At 34.8% G+C, this 22946-nt stretch overlaps 1 protein-coding gene across 2 annotated transcripts in view; it reads left to right on the forward strand.

Annotated features, from left to right (window-relative positions):
- The window catches only part of BRWD3 (bromodomain and WD repeat domain containing 3), a 212246-nt gene that overhangs the window by 40061 nt on the left and 149239 nt on the right, over positions 1-22946 (forward strand). For both annotated transcript variants that reach the window (XM_087859782.1, XM_087859783.1), the window contains exons 7-8: positions 16210-16370; positions 18866-19087. In XM_087859782.1, the coding sequence (XP_087715908.1) occupies positions 16210-16370; positions 18866-19087 (383 nt within the window). The remainder of the gene's footprint in view (positions 1-16209; positions 16371-18865; positions 19088-22946) is intronic.

Genomic DNA, 22946 nt, shown 5'->3' on the forward strand with positions numbered 1-22946 from the left:
TCATTTTAGAACTAAAGACACCTGCAGATTGAAAGTGAGGGAATGAAGAAACATTTATCATGGGAAATGATGTCAAAAGAAAGCTATATTAGCAATACTTATTTGGGCAAATTAGACTTTAAAACAAATACTGTGAAAAGAGACAAAGAAGGACATTATATAATCATAAAGAGGATAATCCAACAAGAAGATCTAATAATTGTAAATATTTTTGCCTCCAACATATGAGCACCCAAATATATAAAACAGCAGACATAAAGGAACTAATTTATAATAATACAATAACAGTAGGGGACTTTAACATCCCACTTATATCAATGGACAGATCATCTAAATAGAAAACCAAGAAGGACACAGTGGATTTAAATGACACACTGGACCAGATGGACTTAACAGATATATTTACAACATTCCATCCTAAAGCAGCAGAATACACATTCTTTTCAAGCGTACATGGAACATTCTCCAGAACAGATCACATATAGCTCTCAAAACAGGCCTCAACAAATACAAAAAATGGAAATCATACCATGACTGTTTTCTGAACACAACACCATGAAACTAGAAATAAACCACACACACACACACACACACAAAGGCTGAAAAGACCATAAATACATGGAGGTTAAACAAGATGCTACTAAACAATGAATGAGTCAATGAGGAAATCAAGAAGAAATAAAAAAATATGGAAACAAATGAAAATGAAAATGTGATAGTCCAAGAACTTTGGGATGCAGCCAAACTGGGCCTAAGATAGAAGTATATAGCAATACAGGCCTACCTCAAGACGGAAGAAAGTCTCAAAAGAAATTACCTAACCTTACACCTAAAGGATCTATAAAGAGAACAACAAGCAAAGCGTACAGCCAATAGAAGGAAGGAAATAATAAATATTGGAGCAAAAATAAATGATATAGAAGCTAAGGGAACAATTGAACAGATCAATGAAATCAGGAGCTGGTTTTGTGAAATACCTCTAGCTAGACATATCAAAAAGAAAAGAGAAAGGACCCAAGTAAATAAAATAAAAAATGAGAGAGGAGAAATAACAATCAACACCACAGAAATAAAAACAAGTATAAGAGAATATTTTGAAATACTGTATGTCAGGAATTGGACAAGCTGGAAGAAATGAATAAATTCCTGGAAGCATATAAACTACTAGAACTGAAATAGGAAGAAATAGAACACTTGAAAAAACTGATAACCAGCATAGAAATTGAATCAGTTATCTAAAAACTTGCAACAAAGAAAAACCCAGGGGGCCTGGGGTGGCTCAGTGAGTTAAGCGTCTGACTCTTGGTTTTGGCTCAGGTCATATTCTCAGGGATGTGAGATTGAGCCCTTCATCAGGCTCCACGATTAGGGAAAAGTATGCTTGAGATTCTCTCTCTCCCTCTCTCTCTGCCCTCCCCCAAGCTCTCTACATACATACATACATACATACATACATACATACATACATACATAAAAGAAAGAAAAGCCCAGGACCAGATGGCTTCACAGATGTACCAAACATTTAGAGAAGAGTTAATACCTATTCTTCTCAATGACTTCCAAAAAACAGATAAGTAAGGAAAACTTCCAGATTCATTACATGATGCCAGCATTACCCTGTTACCAAACTAGATAAAAGCACCACTAAGAGGGCACCTGGTGGCTCAGTCAGTTAAGCATCTGCCTTCGGCTCAGGTCACGATCCCAGGGTCCTGGGATCAAGCCCCACATCGGGCTCCCTGCTCAGCGGGGAGCCTGCTTTTCCCTTTCCACCCTACTCATGCTGTCTCTCACTCTGTCTCTCAAATAAATAAATAAAATCTTAAAACAAACAAACAAAAAAAAACACTAAGAAAAAGAACTACAGGTCAGGATCCCTGATGAGTATGGATGCAAAAATTCTGAATAATATGCTAACAAACAGAATCTAATAATACATTAAAAATATCATTCACCACAATCAAGTGGGATTTATTCCCGGGGTGCAAGCGTGGTTCTATATTCATAAATCAATCAACATGAGATACCACATTAATAAAAAAAATGATAAGAACCATATGGTATTTCAGTAGATGTAGAAAAAAGCCTTTGACAAAGTACAACATCCATTCGTGATAAAAGCCCTCAACAAAATAGGTTAGAGGGAACATACCTCAACATCATAAAGGCCATATTTGAAAAACCCACAGTTAATATCATTCCAAATGAGGAAAAACTGAGACCTTTCCCTCTATAGTCAGAACAAGACAAGGATGTCCACTCTCACCAGTTATTTGACAGTACTGGAAGTCCTAGCCACAGCAGTGAGACAACACAAAGAAATAAAAGGCACCCAAACAGGCAAGGAAGAAGTCAACCTTTCACTATCTGCAGATGACATGATACTGTATATGGAAAACCTGAAAGACTCTACCAAAAAACTACTACAATTGATAAACGAATTCAGTAGAGTCACAGAATACAAAATCAATATACAGAGATCTGCCGCATTTCTATACTCCAACAATGAAGTAGCAGAAAAAGAAAGCAAGGAATCAGTCCCATTTACAGTTTCACCAAAAACAATAAGAATACCTAGGAATAAACCTAACAAAGTAAGTGAAAGACCCAAACTCTGAAAACTAGAAAACACTGATAAAAGAGACTGAAGATGACACAAAGAAATGGAAAGACATTCCATGCTCATGGGTTGGAAGAACAAATATTGTTAAAATGTCCACACTGCCAAGGTAATCTACATGTACAACGCAATCCCTATCAAAATACCACCAACATTTTTCACAGAGCTAGAACAAAGAATCCTAAAATTTGTGTGGAACCACAAAAGACCTGAATAGCCAAAGCTACCTTGAAAAAGAAAAGCAAACCTGGAGGCATCACAGTTCTGGACTTCAAGTTATATTAAAAGCTGTAGTGATCCAAACAGTATGGAACTGGCACAAAAATAGATACAGATGAATGGAATAGAATAGAAAACCCAGACATGAGCCCACAACTACATGGTCAATTAATCTTTGACAAAGCAGGAAAGAATATCCAGTGGGAAAAGGACAGTCTGCTCAACAAATGGTGTTGGGAAACCTGGACAGCAACATGCAAAAGAATGCAGCTGGACCACTTTCTTACAGCACACATAAAAACAAATTCAAAACAGATTAAAGACCTAAAAATGAGACCCAAAACCATAAAAATCCTGGAAGAGAACACAGGGAGTGACCTCTTGACATTGGTCACTACAGCTTCTTTCTAGGTGTGTCTCCTGAGACAAGGGAAATAAAAGTAGAAATAATGTATTGGGACTTAAAATAAAAAGCTTGCACCGTGAGGGAAACAATCAACTATACTGAAAGGCAACCTGTGGAATGGGAGAAGATATCTGCAAATGACATATCCGATAATGGGTTAGTATCCAAAATATTTAAAGAACTTACAAAACTGAACACCGAAGAAATGAATAATGTGATTATTAAGTGGGCAGAAGGCATGAATAGGCATTTTTCTATAGAACTCATACAGATGTCTAACAGTCACATGAAAAGATACTCAACATCACTGATCATCAGGGAAATACAAATCAAAAGCACAATAAGATATCATCTCACACCAGTCAGAGTGGCTAAAATTAACAACACAAGAAACAACAGGTGTTAGCGAGGATGTAGAAAAAGGGTAACCCTCTTTCACTGTTGGTGGGAATGCAAACTGGTGCAGCCATTTTGGAAAGCAGGATAGAGGTTCCTCGAAAACTTAAATATGGAACTACCCTACCCTACGATCCAGCAATCACACTAGTAAGTATTTAATCAACGAATATAAAAATACTAATTCAAAGGGGTATATGCACCATGATTTTTATATCAGCATTGTCTACAATAGCCAACTTATGGAAATAGCTGAACTGTCCATCAACTAAGGAATGGATGAAGAAGAAGTGGTGTGTGTGTGTGTGTGTGTGTATATATATATGGAATATTTTCAGCCATAAAAAAGAATAAAGTTTTGCCATTTGCAAGAATGGGGTTGCAGCTAGAGTGTATTATGCTAAGCAAAACAAGGCAATCAGATGAAGACAAAATACCATATGATTTCACTCATACCTGAAATTTAAGAAACACACCAATCAAAGAAATGGGAAAAAACATAGAGGGAAACCAAGAAACAGACACTTAGGTATAGGGAACAACCTCGTGGTTAACAGGAGAGTAGATTGGTGGGGGTGTGGGTAAAATAAGTGATGGGTATTAAGGAGTGCCCCTGTTGTGATGAGGACAGGGTATTCAGTGAAGGCGTTGAATCACTACATTGTACATTTTGAACTAATAAGACACTGTATTTAACTAACTGGAATTTAAATAAAAACTTTTAAAAAATGAAATATAACTGATAATTGCATGTTGATCTTATATCCTGCAACTTTACTGAGTGTGTTGATTTTTTTCTAGTTTTTTGTTTGAAGCTGGAATTTTCTAAAATTATAGTATATACAAATAACAGTTATATTTGTTTTCTGATTCAGATGCCTTTTCTTTGTCTTACCTAATTGGTATAGCTAGGACTTCCAGTACTATATGGGAAAGAGAGATGAGAGTGGGCATCCTTGTCTTGTTCATGATTATAGAGGAAAAGATTTCAATTTCTCACAATTGAGTATAATGTTAGCTGTGGGTTTGTTGTATATGACCTTTATTATGTTGAAGTATGCTTCTATACCAGTCCTTTTGAAGGTTTTTGTCATGAAAAGATGTCATATTAAAAGATGTCATATTTTGTAAGTACTTTTGCAGCATCTATTGATATAATTATGTGATTTTTATCTTTCTATTAATGTGATGTATTACATTTATTGATTTGAGTATGTTTTATCCTTGAATCCCAGGGTTAAATCACACTTGGTCATGTATAATTCTTTTAATGTGTGCTTGAATTTTGTTTGCTAATATTTTGTTGTGAATTTTTGCTTCTATGTTTATCAAGGATATTGGTTATTATAATAGTTTTCTTTTCCTGTAGTGTTCTTTTTTTTAAATGTTTTTTTATTATATTATATCAGTCACCATACAGTACATCCCTGGTTTTTGATGTAAAGTTCTATGATTCATTAGTTGCGTATAACACCCAGTGCACCATGCAATACGTGCCCTCCCCACCACCCATCACCAGCCTATCCCATTCCCCCCCCCGAAGCCCTCAGTTTGTTTCTCAGAGTCCATAGTCTCTCTTGCTTCATTCCCCCTTCTGATTACCCCCCCTTTCTTTATCCCTTTCTTCTCCTACCGATCTTCCTAGTTCTTATGTTCCATAGTGGTCCATATATACAATGGAATATTACTCAGCTATCAAAAAGAACAATTTCTCAACATTTGCTGCAACATGGACGGCACTGGAGGAGATAATGCTAAGTGAAATAAGTCAAGCAGAGAAAGACAATTATCATATGGTTTCTCTCATTTTGTAGTGTTCTTATCTGACTTTGGTATCAGAGTAATGTTGGCCTTGTTGAATGATTTTGTAAATGTTCCTTCCTCTTCAGCTTTTTGAAAAAGTTTGAGAATTGGCATCAATTCTTTAAGTTTTGGTAGAATTTGCCTGTGATGCTGCCTGTCCTGAGGTTTTCTGTGTTGGGAGGGTTTTGACTACTGATTCAGTCTCTTTACTAGTTAACTGATCTGTTCAGATTTTCTATTTCTTCTTGATTCAGTCTTGTTAGGTTGTGTGTTTCTAAGAATTTATTCACTTTTTTATGTTATCTAATTTGTTGGCTTATAATTATTGATTGTAGTCTCTTATGGTCCTATGTATTTCTGTTGTAATATGTCCTCTTTCATTTATAATATTTTTGAGTCTTTTCTCTTTTTTTTTCTTAGTGCAGCAATTTTATCTTTTAGAAAACCCGCTCTCAGTTTTTTTTGATCTTTGTATTTTTTTCTTTTGGCCTTTATTACATTTATTTCTGCTCTGATCTTTATTATCTTTCTTTTTACTAAGTGCTTAATTTGTTCTTTTTTCTCTCTAGTTCCTTGAGATGTAAAATTATGTTTGAGATTTTTATACTTTTTTAATATATACATTTATCTCTATAAGCCTTCCTCTCAGAACTGCTTTCTCAGCATCCCATAGGAGTTGATATGTTGTGTTTCCATTTTCATTTTTTTCAAGGTGTTTTTTATTTCCCTTTTAATTTTTTTTGTTTGACCCATTGATTGTTCAGAAGTGTGTTTATTTTTCACATTTGTAGAATTTTCAGCTTTCCTCTTGTTGACTTCTAGTTTCATACCGTTATGGTCTGAAAAGATAGGTGGTACGATTTCAGTCTCCTTAAATTTGCTATGAGTTGTTTTGTGTCCTATCATATGATCTGTCTTTGGAGAGTGTTATGTGTGCACTTGGGAAGAATGTATTCTCGTGATGTTGAGTGGAATGTTCTATATATGTCTGTTAAATCTGTTTGGTCTAAGGTATGTTTCAGTTTTGTTTCCTTGATTTTTCTTATGTCTTCTTTGATTCTTATACTGAAATGGGTTGGCTATTAGAATGCTTTCTTTTGTATTCCAGAATGTGGCACAGTAACTCATGCACATGGTTTTTCCGTCTGGAGTTAGTTCCCTCAGATGCACTGGGAGCATGCACGAGGACATCGCAGTGGAGTGGGAGTTGCATGGGCTTAGCACCTGGGGCTTTGAGGGTGCCCACTGGCCAGTGGGTGGATCCTCTGAGTGGAGCATTTCCAGAGATCAGTGGGGTAGACCATGTTGATGATCTGAAGCAGACAGCATAAAACTTTTGCCTTTATTACCCTTTGATATTCTCATCTGCTCTTCCCCTATTCCTCTCCCTCCCCCCAATCAAGGAGGTCTGTCCTCCAAAATTTTGGTGCTGCCTGAGAGAAACAGGTCCCTTCAGTTGTAACCTGCACATTTGCAGCAGCTGGGCAGTCACTTACTACTTTTGATTTCTTCCTTCTCTGTGGGAGTGGTTGCAGCTTTCCACCTCTACTGGAGAGGGTGCTGCTGCAGCTGCCGAAATCTCAGACCCTTACATTGTCATCCTGGAAAGCCCTGCACACTTGGCAAGTTCCTCCAGCTCCTCTGTGTCCAAATTTGTCTCTATTCCACTCTCATAGCATGCCAGATTCTCCCTTCATGCAGGCTGGACCTCCACAAAGTCTCTATTGCCTGTAGGTATCCACTCACTTTTGCACTGTCCAGATTCCCTTTAACGCATGATCACAGTGAGTTGGGGTGGGGCATGCTTGCCTAATCCCTTGGGTTGCAGCCCCCACCGAAGTCCTGTCTACCCATAGATGCACAGATAGGTAGAAATCTCTGGGGTATTCTGGTATGACATGCAGAAGCACTTTTGTTCTAATATGAATGTCTAATTAGTTGTTAATCAAAGTGGAGAGAAAAGTACAACAGTTAATCTGCCATGATGCTGACATCATTCCCTTAATGAACTTTAAATTTGGGTTTTGCTATTGATATTTGTATCCTAGCAATAAAGAATGTATAATATGAGATTATAAAAAATACTCATTTTATTTCTAAAATGGAATCATTTTTGAATATATTATATAATAAACTAGGACTCTTAAAATACTTTAGAAATCTAAGTCACATTTTTCTTCACTGACTATATAAAATATAAAACCTTAAGTTTAGTATAAAATAAATACTTTATACTTCATTACTACTTTTGTACTTTTTCCAATTTTTAAATTATTTTTAAATTATTACTTTACAAATTTTTGTCCTACTTGTTATGCAATTGTTTCAGTATGTTTCAGCATAGGCTTCCTGATCTTTTTGGTCTAATAATGTTCTGTTTTTCATGTATAGAGTTGATAGAAGGGACTGTGCTTTGAGGTGTTTTTTACAGAAGTTATGAACTTGCAGTGATCCTTCTCTTTCTTCTTGCTTACTGACCTAGGTGTTTTGATATGATTGACTGAATTTAGGAGAACAGACTGTGTGGTCTTGACTGTTGGAGGAAAAAGCTGATGTAGTATTAAGTTTTGTTAGTATAACAACCCTGTAATAAATCTTTGATTTTGGCTTATTGCTATTAAGTGTTCTTGATATCAGGTCCTGTATTGTTTTTCAGGGTTTTTTATTACCATTTAATATTTGAAATTCTAGTACTAAGCTTTTAAGTCAAGATAATAAATAGTACATCTTGTGCTGCATGCAACAAATATTCTAAAATGGACACACTTTTTCTAACACCAGGATTTTAACAGGTTGTTGGTAGCTTTTTTTCTATAAAATGACAGGATGGATCACTAATGGAGAGAACAGTGAAGAAAGGATTAATATAAGAAAGGAAGCACATCCTTATAATAAATTCAGGATGCCACAGAGTGAGCAAGGCAAAGCTATTGTTGAAGACTACCTAAAAAAAATCAGTCTGGTTTGAACTTTATTAATTTGGGTTACAGCATTCCATATTATAATTACAAAAGAAATAGAATTTGAGTATGTGAAATGATGTATTAATATCTAGTGTGTACTGGAATATCATACACTTCAAATTAGGATATTTTTCTGTGCTTTTTTTAAAAGACCATTTAATATTCTTAATTTCTAAAGGTATTTCAATAGTGTTTAAAATGTTAATAGAGAGGTGCCTGGGTGGCTCGGTGGGTTAAGTGTCTGCCTTGGCTTGGGTCGTGATCCCAGGATCCTGGGATCGAGCCCCGCGTCGGGCTCCCTGCTCAGCGGGGAGCCTGCTGCTCCCCCTACTTGTGCTCTCTCTCTCTTTCTCAAATAAATAATAAAAAATGTTAATAGAAAAATAACAAATTTCAGGAGAACCTTTACATGAATTTTATTCAGTTTTAATTAATTCTTTAAAATGTTCCTTATGGGTGCCTCAGTGGTTCAGTCGGTTAAGCATCTGCCTTTAGCTCGGGTCATGATCCCGGGGTCCTGGGATTGAGTCCCGCTTTGAGGCAACAGGGAGCCTGCTTTTCCCTCTCCTCCCTGCTTGTGCTCTCTGTTGCTATCTCTGCCTCTCTCAAAGAAATACATAAAATCTTTCCAAAAAATGTTCTTGATAAAATTTGAGTCTTCTCATGGGATAACTGTGATCTCATGTTCTCTCCCTTTTACTGTTCATGACCACTTCTAATTGATGCTGAGGAAGCATAGAAAGTTAAACTGAAGTAAGTTAATTTTACTGCTTGTTCGGGACACTCATAAAATTCCCCAGTTTTAAAGAAAATGGTATGATGAAATATAGTGGCTATAACATAGGAAAAAGATCCACAAAGGTGGAAGTGACCCATAATTCACAAGAGAAAACATTAGGTTGGGCAGAATATTTATAAATATTAGGTATAATGCAACAAAGTGAACTAGAAAATTTTACATAAGAAGATACAAACTTGAAATGGTATAAATATGACTATATTATGAAAAACAATGGGTAGGGGCACCTGGATGGCTCAATTGGTTAAGCGTCTGCCTTTGGGACAGGTCGTGATCCCAGGGTCCTGGGATCGAGCCCCACATTGGGCTCCCTGCTCAGTGGGGAGTCTGCTTCTCCCTCCCCCCCTCCCCCTGCTTGTGCTGGTGCTCTCTCTCTCTCTCTCTCTCTTTCTCTCTCATAAACAAATAAAATTTTTAAAAAAGAAAAACAATGGTAGAGATAAAAGGAGTGAGAAATCTATATGGGATGATACTATAGACCTGACAGTGTGGATGGTGCTTTCCTAATGGAGAAGTAAAAAGAACAGGATACCTACATCAGACTAATGCTTGATGTCTGCCCATCCCCCCACTCCAATTATAGGTATTATGCTGAGCCATCTAAAATCACTATTTTTTATGTAGAATATAGTCAAATACCAACAATTTCATTCAGTTCAACCCATAAGGGATTACCCCAAAACACCTTTAATATCCCAATTAGCATATAGGCGAAGAACCTATAGATTTATTAAAAAGGAATAGATGGTATAAATTCATAGCTTAAATGTGAGATCTGGAGACAACCATCTTTTCTGTTAGTTTTTTGTATCAAAGAGAGTGATCTGTCACTATATCAAAGGGTAGAGCAAGCATGGTTAAAGAAAAGAAAAGCCAAGATACATGTGTACCTACCTGCTTTAAGAAGCCCAAATGAATTAAATCCTGGTATACTGAAACAGTTTTCACTGGCACCTGCCAGTGAAATTTTTTTGTGAAATCAGAGTGGACAGGAGAAATGGAAATGACCCAATGGACAAGTTATATGAAAGGAAACAAATAGTAGATTCTAGGAATTATAGATTGGTGAATTTAACTTTAACCCCAGGCAGAATTTTAGCCAGGTTTATAGAACAAGTGGTTTGTATACTCTTAGAAAAGAAAGAGGTGAGCACTAGGAATATGTTTACTAAGAACGATGTCAAACTAACTTTATTTCCTCTTTAACCAATAGATAGTATAAGGCAGCTGTTTTAGAAAACTAATGTCGTCTTTGCAGTCCTAAATTGCATTCATAAGATGTGTGGTTGAAAATAATCCACTGTATTCTGTGCTGATTAGACCACTGGAATATTTTGCTCAATTCTTGTTATTTTAAGAGGCTGAGACATTGATGAACTAGAAACTTCTCAGAAAAAAGCAACCACATTAGTTTTTAGGGTGAAAGAATATTTTTCTATAGGGGGTGATGGGGAAGAGAGATATGTGTAAACTATGGCTGAGAATAATGTAGGGGGGACCTCATATATTGAGAGAAGATGTAAGGCACAAGTGATAGCTGTCTTTAAATATTTCACAGGTAACAAAGGGATTTGACTTTTTTTTTTTTTCCTTCAGCGTAGCTCACAAAGGCAAAGCCTGTATCATTCCCGAAGTTACAGGGAAAGAGATTGAGTTCAATTAAAGGTTGAGTCTCCCCAAAATTAAAGTGGCTTAACATATGAATTGGCCATTTTTTAGGAAATAATAATCTTCTCTTTACCAAAAGTGTTTAAGCAGAGGCTATCTGCCAGATATATTGTAGAAAGGATAATTTTGGGAAAAGGAGGTTGGACTAGAATTAGTGGTTGCCAAACTTGGCAGAGTATGAGCATCAGCTGTAGAGCTTATTAGAAAAATATATTTCAAGAGCTGTATGTATTTGTATAGATCACTTTCCTCATTAAGGTATCTTATTCATGAAATTGGGTAAATGATGAAAGCTTTGTTCAGTGGAATGTAAATTCCGTGAGAATGGGGATCTTGTTTGATTTATTTATAAGCTGTATTTCCAGTGTCTGTCATAGTTCTTAGCTCATAGTAGGTGGTCAGCAAACTAGGTTTTGAAGAAAAAGTAATTATTCCATTGATAGCTGTTCACTGCTCTCTGTGACTTAATAAATTTAAAACATACAGTAAGTCTTATCTTGTTCTAACTTGAATCTTTAAGCATTTTGGTCTATCACTGAGTTAGGTCATATATCCTGTCTCTTGTTAGAGTACATTTAGATGTCTATCTTAAAACATTTTAGTGAAAAAAATTAGACATAATGGATTCTGAATAGAACATTTTGTATTAATACATTTTATACATATATACATTTGACTAATTTATCTACTAGTTGAATTTGTCAACTATGCTAAATACAAATAAATGTATTGTGACATCAAGGATGTTTGTCTGAAAAGGAAGGTGCTTAAAATATTTCAAGACAAAGTTGGCATGTTCACATGACTGCTCAAGAGAAAATGCTCTATAGTTGATTGTTGGAACCTGACCATAACTATGCCAGATCCCTAGATGAAAGGTGTTACAACTACAGTACAGTGTACTATTTCTCTGAAGTTGTCAAATCCTTAACAGCAGCAGATGGAGAAGCAGGTATTTTGTTCTGACTAAGATTATGTTGATTGGTTGCCCTATTTCAGCTAGTGTTTCTGCCATTTCACTTTTGTGACTATATGGGGCTAAATTCTTTAGTAAATGGAGGTTGAAATAACATAACTTACCCTTTATAGTGTTTTTGAAAAGCTTAAGTAATTAATCGAGGTAATGAGTAGTATATACTAAAACTACATGCCTTTGAAGTACTATGGCTTTTAGAAGGCTTAATAGTGAGAATTCAGTAAATGACATTATAGTAGATATATTGGCATAGGATTGTGGGAGTTTTTTCTTATTTATTTGTAGGTTCCTCATTAATACCTCATTTTACTTTGTTAAGGTGAAAGTTAAATTGCTCATCTCTCAACTTGCATTATGCTTAAGGTAGAAAAAAAATCACTAAAATAGTACATTTGGTAGAGATATTCACATACATCACAGTGATAATTGTGTGTGTGTTTGTGTGTGTCATTTTATTTTATTGTTACTTTTGAGCAAAAGATTAATGACTTTAAGCATTCCCCTCCAGTAAAGGGAGCATGAATAATATTCATGCTAGAAGAATGAGATCCAATTCTTCCTAGTAAAGTACTCAAAGGTTGGTTAAAAGTGAACTCTTGTATCTTTATAGTCAGTTATCAGCCATTAACGATTGAGGATAATGTTTCTGATAAAGTGCTCAAAAATGCTTAAAGATTCAAGTTAGAACAAGATAAGACTTACTGTATGTTTTAAATTTATTAAGTCATAGAGAGCAGTGAACAGCTATCAATGGAATAATTACTTTTTCTTCAAAACCTAGTTTGTTGACCACCTACTTTGAGCTAAGCACTATGACAGACACTGGAAATACAGCTTATAAATAAATCAAACAAGATCCCCATTCTCACGGAATTTACATTCCACTGAACAAAGCTTTCATCATTTACCCAATTTCATAAGAAAAGCAAAAAGCAGCAGCAATACTAAAAAACACTGGTTAAATGGACAATGCATGCAAAAAAGAGTGTTGACAGAACTCCTTAGTGTATATAGAACCGAAGGCCTGTTGATATTAAATGACTGAGAAAAATGTATAAATGTTATCATCTCAGGTGCTAGATGAATAAACAAAAAATCACAGATTGGAAGGAAGGAATATTTGATGCTGCTGCTGTCAAATATACAATGTACCTTATATTAGAATTTTTTTGAATAGCTATTAGCAATAACTAGGAAGATCCCAATAGAAAAGTTGTGTTTAAGATAAAAATGTATTGTTAAGTGTATTAGGTGAAATTTTAAAAATTTACCTATACTTTGATCACAAAGCAGTTGGTTTCATTTCTCTTGTTTCTTTTTAGTCTTTATTATATGTGTATGCATATTTTTCCATAATTTAAATCGTAGTATACTCATAAGGTTGCATTTTATATTTTTTTGCTTTGTAGTTCCTAAATTTTCCTACAGTGCTGCAGTTTTATATTTTAATTATTAATTCTTATAGAATAGTCCATCACATATTCTGTAATTTAATTAACCATTCCCCTGTTGTTGGACCTAGGTTATTTATCATTCTTTGGTATTATAAGTAGTACTTCATTAAACATTTGTACATGTAACTCATTTTTGCTAATGAGTTGTGTCACTAGGATAGATTCCTAAGGGTTGGGCAATGGGCGTGTGTATTTTCATGACTCTCGAAGTGTATTGCCAAAATTATTTTCCAAGTGGATCATGTCACTTTATGGTGTATCTAGATATGTAGGCGTATACCAGTTTCAAGTAGTAATTGCTGGCCTTAGGTTTTAGAATTTTTAAAATGCTAATTTATTAGATATAGTATTGTATTTCATTATTTTCATTTAAATTTCTTTTGATAGTTGGCAAAATAGTTAAATATATTCTGTGATTCAGTTTATTTGTATTTCGTATATTGTGACTTATCTGTTAATTTCCTTTATTCATCTGTTAGATCTTAGTGGTATTTTTTTAAAGATTTTATTTATTTATTAGAGAGAGAGAGCAGAGCGAGAAAGAGAGCATGAGCAAGGGGTGGTCAGAGGGAGAGGGAGAAACAGGCTCCCTGCTGAGCCAGGAGCCAGATGTGGGACTCTGTTTCAGGACTCTGGGATCATGACCTGAGCCAAAGGCAGACACTTAACTAACTGAGCTGCCTAGGCGCCCCCTTAGTGGTTATTCTCATAGATGGTTAGTTTTATATGTGTTTTAAAATATTAAGATTTTGTCATATTTGTTGCACATACTTTCCATTTTTCTTTTTCAATTAATAGTTTTCTTTGTAAAGGAGTCTTAAAAAGTAAAAGCTAATTTGTATAGACTATAAAGATGCATAAGGTTTTCAGTCATTGTTCCTGATTTAACAGTTTTGGCGTGATATACTAATGGGATGTCTTAGTGGGGTCAAGAATATTTTGTTTATATACTTGGTTTTATTCCTTTGGCCTTCAAAAAACACAGATATTTGCTAGAGGAATGATTGGATTTCTGGTGGCTTTTTATCTCTCCCCTGTGTCTTTCACTACTTCTTTTTCTTCATGTCTCTGCTTTTCTTCTTAGAATTGTTTTTCTGATTATTTTTCTTCCTATTGATACTGTTTTTTGTTTTTATACTTTAAGCAGTGGTTTTTAACTGGGGACAGTTGTTGCATTTTTTGTATTTGTTTATTACCACCAGGAGACATTTGGCAATATCTAGAGATATTTTTCCTTGTCACAGCTTCGTGGTGGTAGGGTTCTACTAAAATCTAGTGGGTAGAGACCAGGGAAGCTGCTAAATACTTTTCAGTAGACAGCCCCACACAGTGAAGGCTCATCAAGCCCAAAGTGCCAGTATGTCTGAGGCTGAAAAACCCTGTCTTACAGTAATACACCTTTTCTTCTATCTACTTGAAAAGTATGGATAGAAAAAAGCAAAGCAGAAGTGATGGTTGATTGTTTCAAGGAGCTAAGAGCAGTAAGAAATGTTTGACTAGTGAAGGATGATTGCTAAGTCCCAAAGTTACAGTGTCTGCTCTTTCCATCTGAGAGTTGTGAAAATTTCTAGAGGTTGGATTGGGGAGCATGTGCCAAAAAGAAGTCCTCTGAGCTGGCGGTAGTGATGCTTGTGGGTTTTCTACCATTATTTACTCAGCATTTCACAGTGTTCTATAAATACTCAGATCTCTGTTGTGTTCTTATGATTTGCGTTCAAAGTCTCATTGGTTTTGCTATCCATCATTCATTTTTTTGTCATTTTGTCAATTTAAAATGGCCAGTGGATCTACCTTTGCCTGAAAAAAAAAAGACTCCATTGCTTTTAAGATTGAGATGTGTAAAGGTTTCATATTTTTTATTGTGGCATTGTTCTAATTGTTCTAATCGAGCTACAAACTCATTCTTGCCTTAATTTTGACTTACTTCAACATAAAGCTGTTATCATTTGTACTATATTATTTATGCACTATGATAAAATGTTGCCTTGCCTCAAGGTGACTTTGCACTTATAAGGATCTTATGTTTTGATTAAAATATAATGTATGGGATGTTAAATATTTTCAGTGTATAAGGGAAGACTGGAGGAATTTCACAGAGCAAGTGGGTGCTTGTAAATCCTTACATGGGGACTAAGATCTCCATTTTAGGTAAGTGAGAAGAATCCAGGTGGCATTTGGAAGAGAACTGGTCAGACTTATGCTTTATTCTGTTTGTTTTTTTTAAAAATTAATAATGCAAAGCAAAAAGAACTATAATGACTTTATATAGGAGATGCAGTTTCAAAAATTCATTGGTAATTAGTGGGAGAATCTACTGATTCAGAAACCAAAAAGCAGAGAACCTATAGACAAACCTAGAGAGGATTGTTTGTTACTGAAAACTTAATGTATTATCATAGCTTCCTTTCTTTTTTCACTGTAAAATTCTATTACTCTTGAAAGTTTAGAGACAGCTGCAAAAGGAGTGGATAGATTTGAGTAGGTAGGATAGGAGTTCGTAAAATTCCCTATGTAACTTTTAAAATGTATTATATTTAATCAAATGTAGTCTCTATTCTAAAATTCCTTCATGTTATGGTAAGATTTACCTATATATTTAAAGTGACAGTGTCTTTGACTACAGTTTTACCAAGAAAGGTAAAACGAGAATGTACCTGAGAAACCATAGTAAGGCAAACAGAAAATCAGATTGTGGGATTTAAAAGAAGAGTATTCTTCGTGCTTTGCTGTAGTAAACTTGCATTCATAAAATCATGAAATGTGTAATGGAATTTAGACTTGTCACAGGGTAAAATTGCTATGGTGTGTGTACCCTATTTTATCTCATCTTAATATTTATGATTTAACTTCATGTAGTAGGTTTTGCTTTTAGGTTTTAAGGAATCTTCTATTTTATGTTTTTCAGTGAATATCACCTCTGCCAGGCAATTAACTGGATGCAGTCGCTTCAGCCATATTTTCCCTTCATCTGCTTACCAGCACATTAAGATGCATAAGAGAATTCTGGGGCACTTGTCATCTGTCTACTGTGTAGCATTTGACCGAAGTGGGAGAAGAATTTTTACAGTGAGTTTAAAATTAATGATAGTGTAGCATATTTGAGATTTACTACAATTGAAGGTAGGCTTCATGGCATAGAATTATACTTCATAAGCGATTCATCCTTCTTAGACACATGAATGCAAGAAAAGACGAGTACAAAGATGAGTAAAAAGATGAGTTTACAAACTGAGAGTTGCTGGAGGGGTGGTGGGTGGGCGGATGAATAATTGGGTGAGGGGCATTAAGGAGTGTGCACTTGATATAATGAGCACTGGGTGTTATATGCAACTGATGAATCACTAAATTCTACCCCTGAAACTAATAATACATTATATGTTAACTAATCTGAATTTAAATAAAATCTGAAAAGGGGAAAAATAAGAAAAATAAAAATTATGTAACTTAAAAAAAGAACTTGAAAATCTTTTCTCATCTATATAAATAAATGGGTGAACTATAAGATCCTCTCTGTTTTGGAAATCTAATTTAAAAAATTAAATCTTAAGAAGGCCTTATATTCCAGAGGTGGTTAATTTATGTGAAACAAGTTTATCTACTCCATTTCATTTCATTTCATTTCATTTCATTTTAGCAAACATTTATTAAAATGAATTTTCCATTTGTCACTTAGTGCAATTGGTGCCCATTCTGCTTAATTAAAATGATTATGTCATTCTTATGATTGAATAATTGTACTACACAGTTAGTAACCAAATTACAGTTATTGTGTATATCTTTCTTTTATTTCAGTACTAATTATTTTTTTAAAGATTTCGTTTATGTATTTGAGAGAGAGAGAGAGCGCGCGCGTGCAAGCGAGCAGGGGGGAGGGGCAGAGGGAGAAGCAGACTCCCTGCTGAGTAGGGAGCCCATCTCAGGGCTCAGTCAGAGGACACTGGGATCATGACCTGAGCCAAAGGCAGATGCTTGAGTGACTGAGCCACCCAGGTGCCACAATACTAATTATTTTTAATTTTTTTTTTGGTTTGTTACTGTTTTTGCTAATTTTTTTTTTCACACCGGGTTTGGACTTATGACCCTGCGATTAAGACCTCAGCTGAGATCAAGAGTTAGACACTTAACTGACTGAAACACTCAGGTGCCCTTAAATCTGGGTTTTTTGTTTTTATTTAAATTCTAGTTAGTTAACATACAGTGTAATATTAGTTTCAGGTGTACAATATAGTGATTCAGCACTTCCCTAAAACACTTGGTGCTCCTCACAAGAAGTGCACTCCTTAATTCCCATCACCTGTTTTACCTATCCCCCTACCTACCTCCCCTCTGGTAACCATCAGTTTGTTCTCTATAGTTATACGTCTGTTTCTTGGTTTGCCTCCCTTTCTCCTTTTTTTCCCCCTTTGCTCATTTGTTTTGTTTCTTAAATTCCACATATGAGTGAAATCATACTGTATTTGTCTTTCTCAGCTTATTTTGCTTAGCATTTTATTAACCAGATCATATCATGGGCTTTTGAGTACAAAATTGTAGCATGCTAATATTTATAAGGAAGGGTTTAGTCTCACTACTCTAGTACCAAGTTAACATAGAAGTGTAGGTACTGTCATAATTTTCTTTTTAACTTTCTATGCTATATAGTAAATGAAGTAGTTTGCATTTTGGGAAATTATGACTCCTTGTAGTTCATTAAAGATTCTTCCATTGACATTTTCATAACTCCAAATGCATCACCAAGTATTTGGATGTTAATGATCATGATGAGAATGACAATTGCCATCTTTTTATTTTTTATTTTTTTAAAGATTTTATTTATTTATTAGAGTGACAGAGAGGGAGAGAGAGCACGAGCGGGGGTGGGGGCAGAGGGAGAGGGAGAAGCCGACTTCTGGCTGAGCAGGGAGCCTGACCTGGGGATCCAGGCTAGATCCCAGGAGGGATCATGACGTGAGCTGAAGGCAGACACTTAACTGACTGAGCCACCCAGGCGTCCCACCATCTTTTTATAAACCAATAATTACTAACTAACTTATTTACTATATTAGAGTAGAATTGTTTTTTACTATTTTTAAAGCTCTTTTGAAATTCTCAAAAGGAAATTCAACTTAATATTTTCAGCAGAGTTTATTAACAAACTCTCAAGTTTACTGAGAAATGCATACAGAATTTAGGTGAAATTTTTAAGTATTTGTAGAAAAAGTATTCAAGTAATTATGATAAAAGGCTGTCAGCCATAAGGAAAGAAATAATGGCAGATACATTTAATGCCAAATCACTTAAAAGTGAGTTATAAATATTTTGAGTTGTCAGGATTGGTAGTTTTGGGGAATTCTTCACAAATGTTGTTGTCAGTTTAGATAATGCTTTGTCAGTGCTGTCATTTGGAGCTCATTTATATTTCTTCCTGATCCATATTATATGGACCGAGGAGATTAGAAAGTAAAGGCTCAGAAGTAACAATAAAAATCCCCCTTTGTCATTTTGGCTTTTTTTTTTTCCTGGAGGGGGCTGGTGGTGCAAATTTTGCTTCATTGGGAATCTGTCCTTTTGTGTTACTATAGGGTTCAGATGACTGTTTGGTGAAAATTTGGGCAACAGATGATGGACGTCTCCTTGCTACACTTCGAGGCCACTCTGCTGAAATTTCTGACATGGCTGTTAACTATGAAAACACTCTTATTGCTGCAGGCAGCTGTGATAAGGTTGTGAGAGTGTGGTGTCTTCGAACTTGTGCACCAGTTGCGGTCCTTCAGGGACATTCAGCTTCTATTACTTCCATACAGGTAAGAAAAATGAAAAGATATCACTAACATATGTAATGAGGATGAGAATTCTCTCAGTTTTTGTTATTTTGTGTGGATATTATTATAAAGAATGGCAACAGAAAAATGTTGATCTCTAAGGGCTTTGTCCCTACCCTGCTCTGGTATTTTTAAAAATTCCTTTTTCATATAAATTTATTGTTTCCGAGATAATCCAAAAATCATTGAAAAAGTTTTCCAAATATAGTGTAAGACATTTATCTCACTAGTATTTGTGAAGAGAGGAGAAGACCTATAAATGCTGTAAGGAAGCAACACTAATACCTGTTAGTCGGGTTGTAAACAGGTTCTAACTTGAATATTGGCATACTTTGTGTTAATATTTAATGCAAGATGTTTGTCAGTCGCGTTGTGTGTGTGTGTGTGTGTGTGTGTGTGGTTTAATGTTAAAGAAAATTTTATTCTTAGTTTCAGTGATTTCCTATTTCAACTTGATGTTTGACATAAAATACATTGACTTCTTTTAAATTTTTGTTCATAGAGTGTTTTTACTAAATGTTGATAGTGAAAATCCTTGATACCCCCAAAAAACCTTTTATTTAAGAAAACTAAGCTGAACTTGTCTTCTTCTTTGCGTTGAGAGCAAAACAGGAATCCTGAAACTGTGTTTTACACTTGGGTCAAGGAGACCACTTTTGTGAATGAGATAATTACTCACATTTACTTTTCTTTGTTCTTTAGTCACTAAAAAGTATGCCAGTGTGTTATTTAATATAAAATCACCTGTTTATGAGGATCTAGCAAGAATTATGTTTAATGTATATTGGATTTTAAAAATTTTGTATCAAATTTTTGATCAGTTGAAATTATTTCATGGATTTTGTTTTAGGAGATTATTAGTTATTTGTATTCCCACCATCTTATCTGACAGATTATTTCTAGGATTTGGAAATAACTCTCATAATAACATAAAAAATAACTGCTTATATTGAAAAATATTTATGATACTGTTTGGCTCTTTCATAGTTTCATGTTCTAATTTCTATCTCATTTTGTTTACATCTGGGAACTCCCTAAAGATCCGTGGATCTCTATCACATTCTTTCCCTTAGTAATCTCATTAAGTCTCATGGCTTTGGAGTCATCTGTAGGCTGATGATTTTCAAACTTATATTTTCATCGCTGATGATTTTCAAACTTATATTTTCATCTTGGGACCTTTATTTTAGTTCCATACTTGTATGTTCAAGTACCCACTTGGTATCATCACATGAATGTCCTGAATCTCAAACTCAACATATTCAAAATTGAACTTTGGTCTTCCTTCCTCAAATCTACTTTTCCTAGAGCTTTCTTCAACTAAACAAATGGCAATTTTATACTTTCAGTTGCTCAGAGTAGTCATCTCTGACTTTTTTTTCTTTCTCTTATATCTTATATCTAACTTGTTAGTATATCATGTTGGCTCTACCCTCTGAATAAATTCAGAATCTGACAAATTATCATGACCTTAATCATTACTATTCCGTTTCAAACCATTATCATCTGTAACCTAGATTACTGAAACAGACTTCTAACTGATCTTCCTGCTTCCCTTCTCTCTTTCTTGCCCCAGTCTAACCTCTGCATAGCAGGCTGAGTGATTTTTTTTAAATAATTTTTTTGTTATATTAGTCACCATAGTATGGTATTGGTATGTTCTCGTTTTTTTTATTTTAATGTTTTTTTTATTATATTATGTTAGTCACCATACAGTACATCCCCAGTTTTTGATGTAATGTTCCATGATTCATTATTTGCATATAACACCCAGTGCACCATGCAATGGGTGCCCTCCTTAATACCCATCACTGGCCTATCCCAATCCCCCCCCCCCCCGAAGCCCTCAGGCTGAGTGATTTTCGAATGGAAGTTAAATCATGTCATTGGTACTCAGAACCTTCAGTAGCTCCCAAATTCAGAGTTAAAGTTGAAGTCTAAATGACCCACATTGTAAGGTCTATATTCTTAGCCCCTTGCTCTCTTTGACCTCATCTTCTACTACTTGTTTCCTGTTTTTATTTTGCTTTAGCTGCTACCCTCTCTGCTTTTTTAGATCACTCTAGCTACGATCCTGCCTTTGCTCTTTCTGTTTCATGTCTCTGGAGTGGTCTTCCTTGGATAGTCACATGGCTTATTCTTTCCCTTTCCAACCACCTCTTGCAAATGTGTCTTTCTCAGGGAGACTTTCTCTGACCACTTTACCATTCTAAAATTTTAAGTTGTTCCCTGCACCAGCACTCTTTATCTCCTCTTAATGTGATTTAGCATGCATTCTATGTTACTTATTCATTGCTAATTAATTGTCTCTCTTAACATCATGGTGTTTTATCTTTTCAGATTCTTTTTATAAGCAAAATTGAGATAAAATGGTATGACTTTAATAGTGGTTGCCTCTGGGCAGTGGGATTATAAGTAGCTTTTATTGTTTTTCTATATTTACTAAATTTTCTTTAATAATTATATATTTATATTAAGAAATGCACATATAAGTGTTTTTATTTTTATAATCTCTAATGATTTATTATTTAAAAACAATTCAATTAGACTACGTTAATGGGCCACAACCCCTTTGTGACTGATGAATTTATTTAAATATAATGGTGATAATAAAGGTTCTAGTGTTTCTTCAAACTTAATAAAATGATACTATTTTATATTTAATTTATTCGTATAAATCAGACATCAGCAAATTTACAGATCAGATAGTAAATATTTTAGGATTTGCAGGCCATATGGTCTCTGTCACACCTACTTAACTCTGCATTCCAGTGCAAAAGCAGCCACAGGAAGTGTAAGGTGAATTTGTTCCAATAAAACTTTATTTACAGAAATACGCAGGAAGCTGGACTTGGCATGTGGGTTGTAGTTTGCAGACTCCTCCTATAAATTGTGGATCAAGTTTTCCAATGCAACCTTCTCTATCTGAAAAAGGAAAATATAGGCATGCTACCTGAGTACTGGTTTCTTCACTATGTATCAACTACTAATGGATAACATTAATTGATAATTTTTATTTAAACTCTGTAGTCTTTGTAGAAGTTATGTGTTTCCAATCAAGAAAACTAGATAAATGACTTCTAATCTGTGATGATCATTTTCTTTAGATCTGAGGTCAAAATTTATTCAAACCCTATGCATCTGGATCCTTAATATTCATCTTAGTGGTATTGATTATCTCTATTTGGGATTTTTAAAACTCATGGCATGCAGAGACCCTGGTTTGATTTTCAACTTTTTCCTGTACCTCAGGCATCAGGAACCCAAAGGCTCTTCCCTTATCTGTGATTCTTTTCTGAGGATGTATAAAATACTGAGTTAGAGCCTGAGAATCCTACATGATAAAGGCTGTCCATGGTTCATCTAGGGTATTAATTATCCTTTAAATTGGCAACTTAAGTATACTTTTTAATCTGTTTTTTCCACAATTATATAATGATTTGACCTATTTTACTTATTCTGTTAAAACAAATGAAAAGGGTTTAAATTTAAAAAGAACAAAATTTATATCATATGTCATTGAAGCTGGAGTTTAAAGTAAAACATGAAGACCAAAATATTTAGATATTAACTTCCTAAGCATTGATTTTAGATTGGTTCTTGATGCCCTGCTCATATGAACAATAAAAATTCCACAGTTGTTGCTGTATAAGCATATATTTAGCAGATTTGTAATGGTTTAACTAGTAACCACCTTATGATTTTTTTCTCCATTAAAAGTAATGAGATAGTAATCTTGAAGTGTGATATTCAGTAATTTAAAAATAATTTTTTAGTAATTTTTGAAGATTTTACTTTTAAGTAATTTCTACACTCATAACCCTGAAATCAGGAGTTGCGT

The sequence above is a fragment of the Ursus americanus genome, chromosome X (assembly GCF_024610735.1).
Source record: "Ursus americanus isolate L20-20 chromosome X, mUrsAme1.1.p, whole genome shotgun sequence".
Classification (NCBI taxonomy): domain Eukaryota; kingdom Metazoa; phylum Chordata; class Mammalia; order Carnivora; family Ursidae; genus Ursus; species Ursus americanus.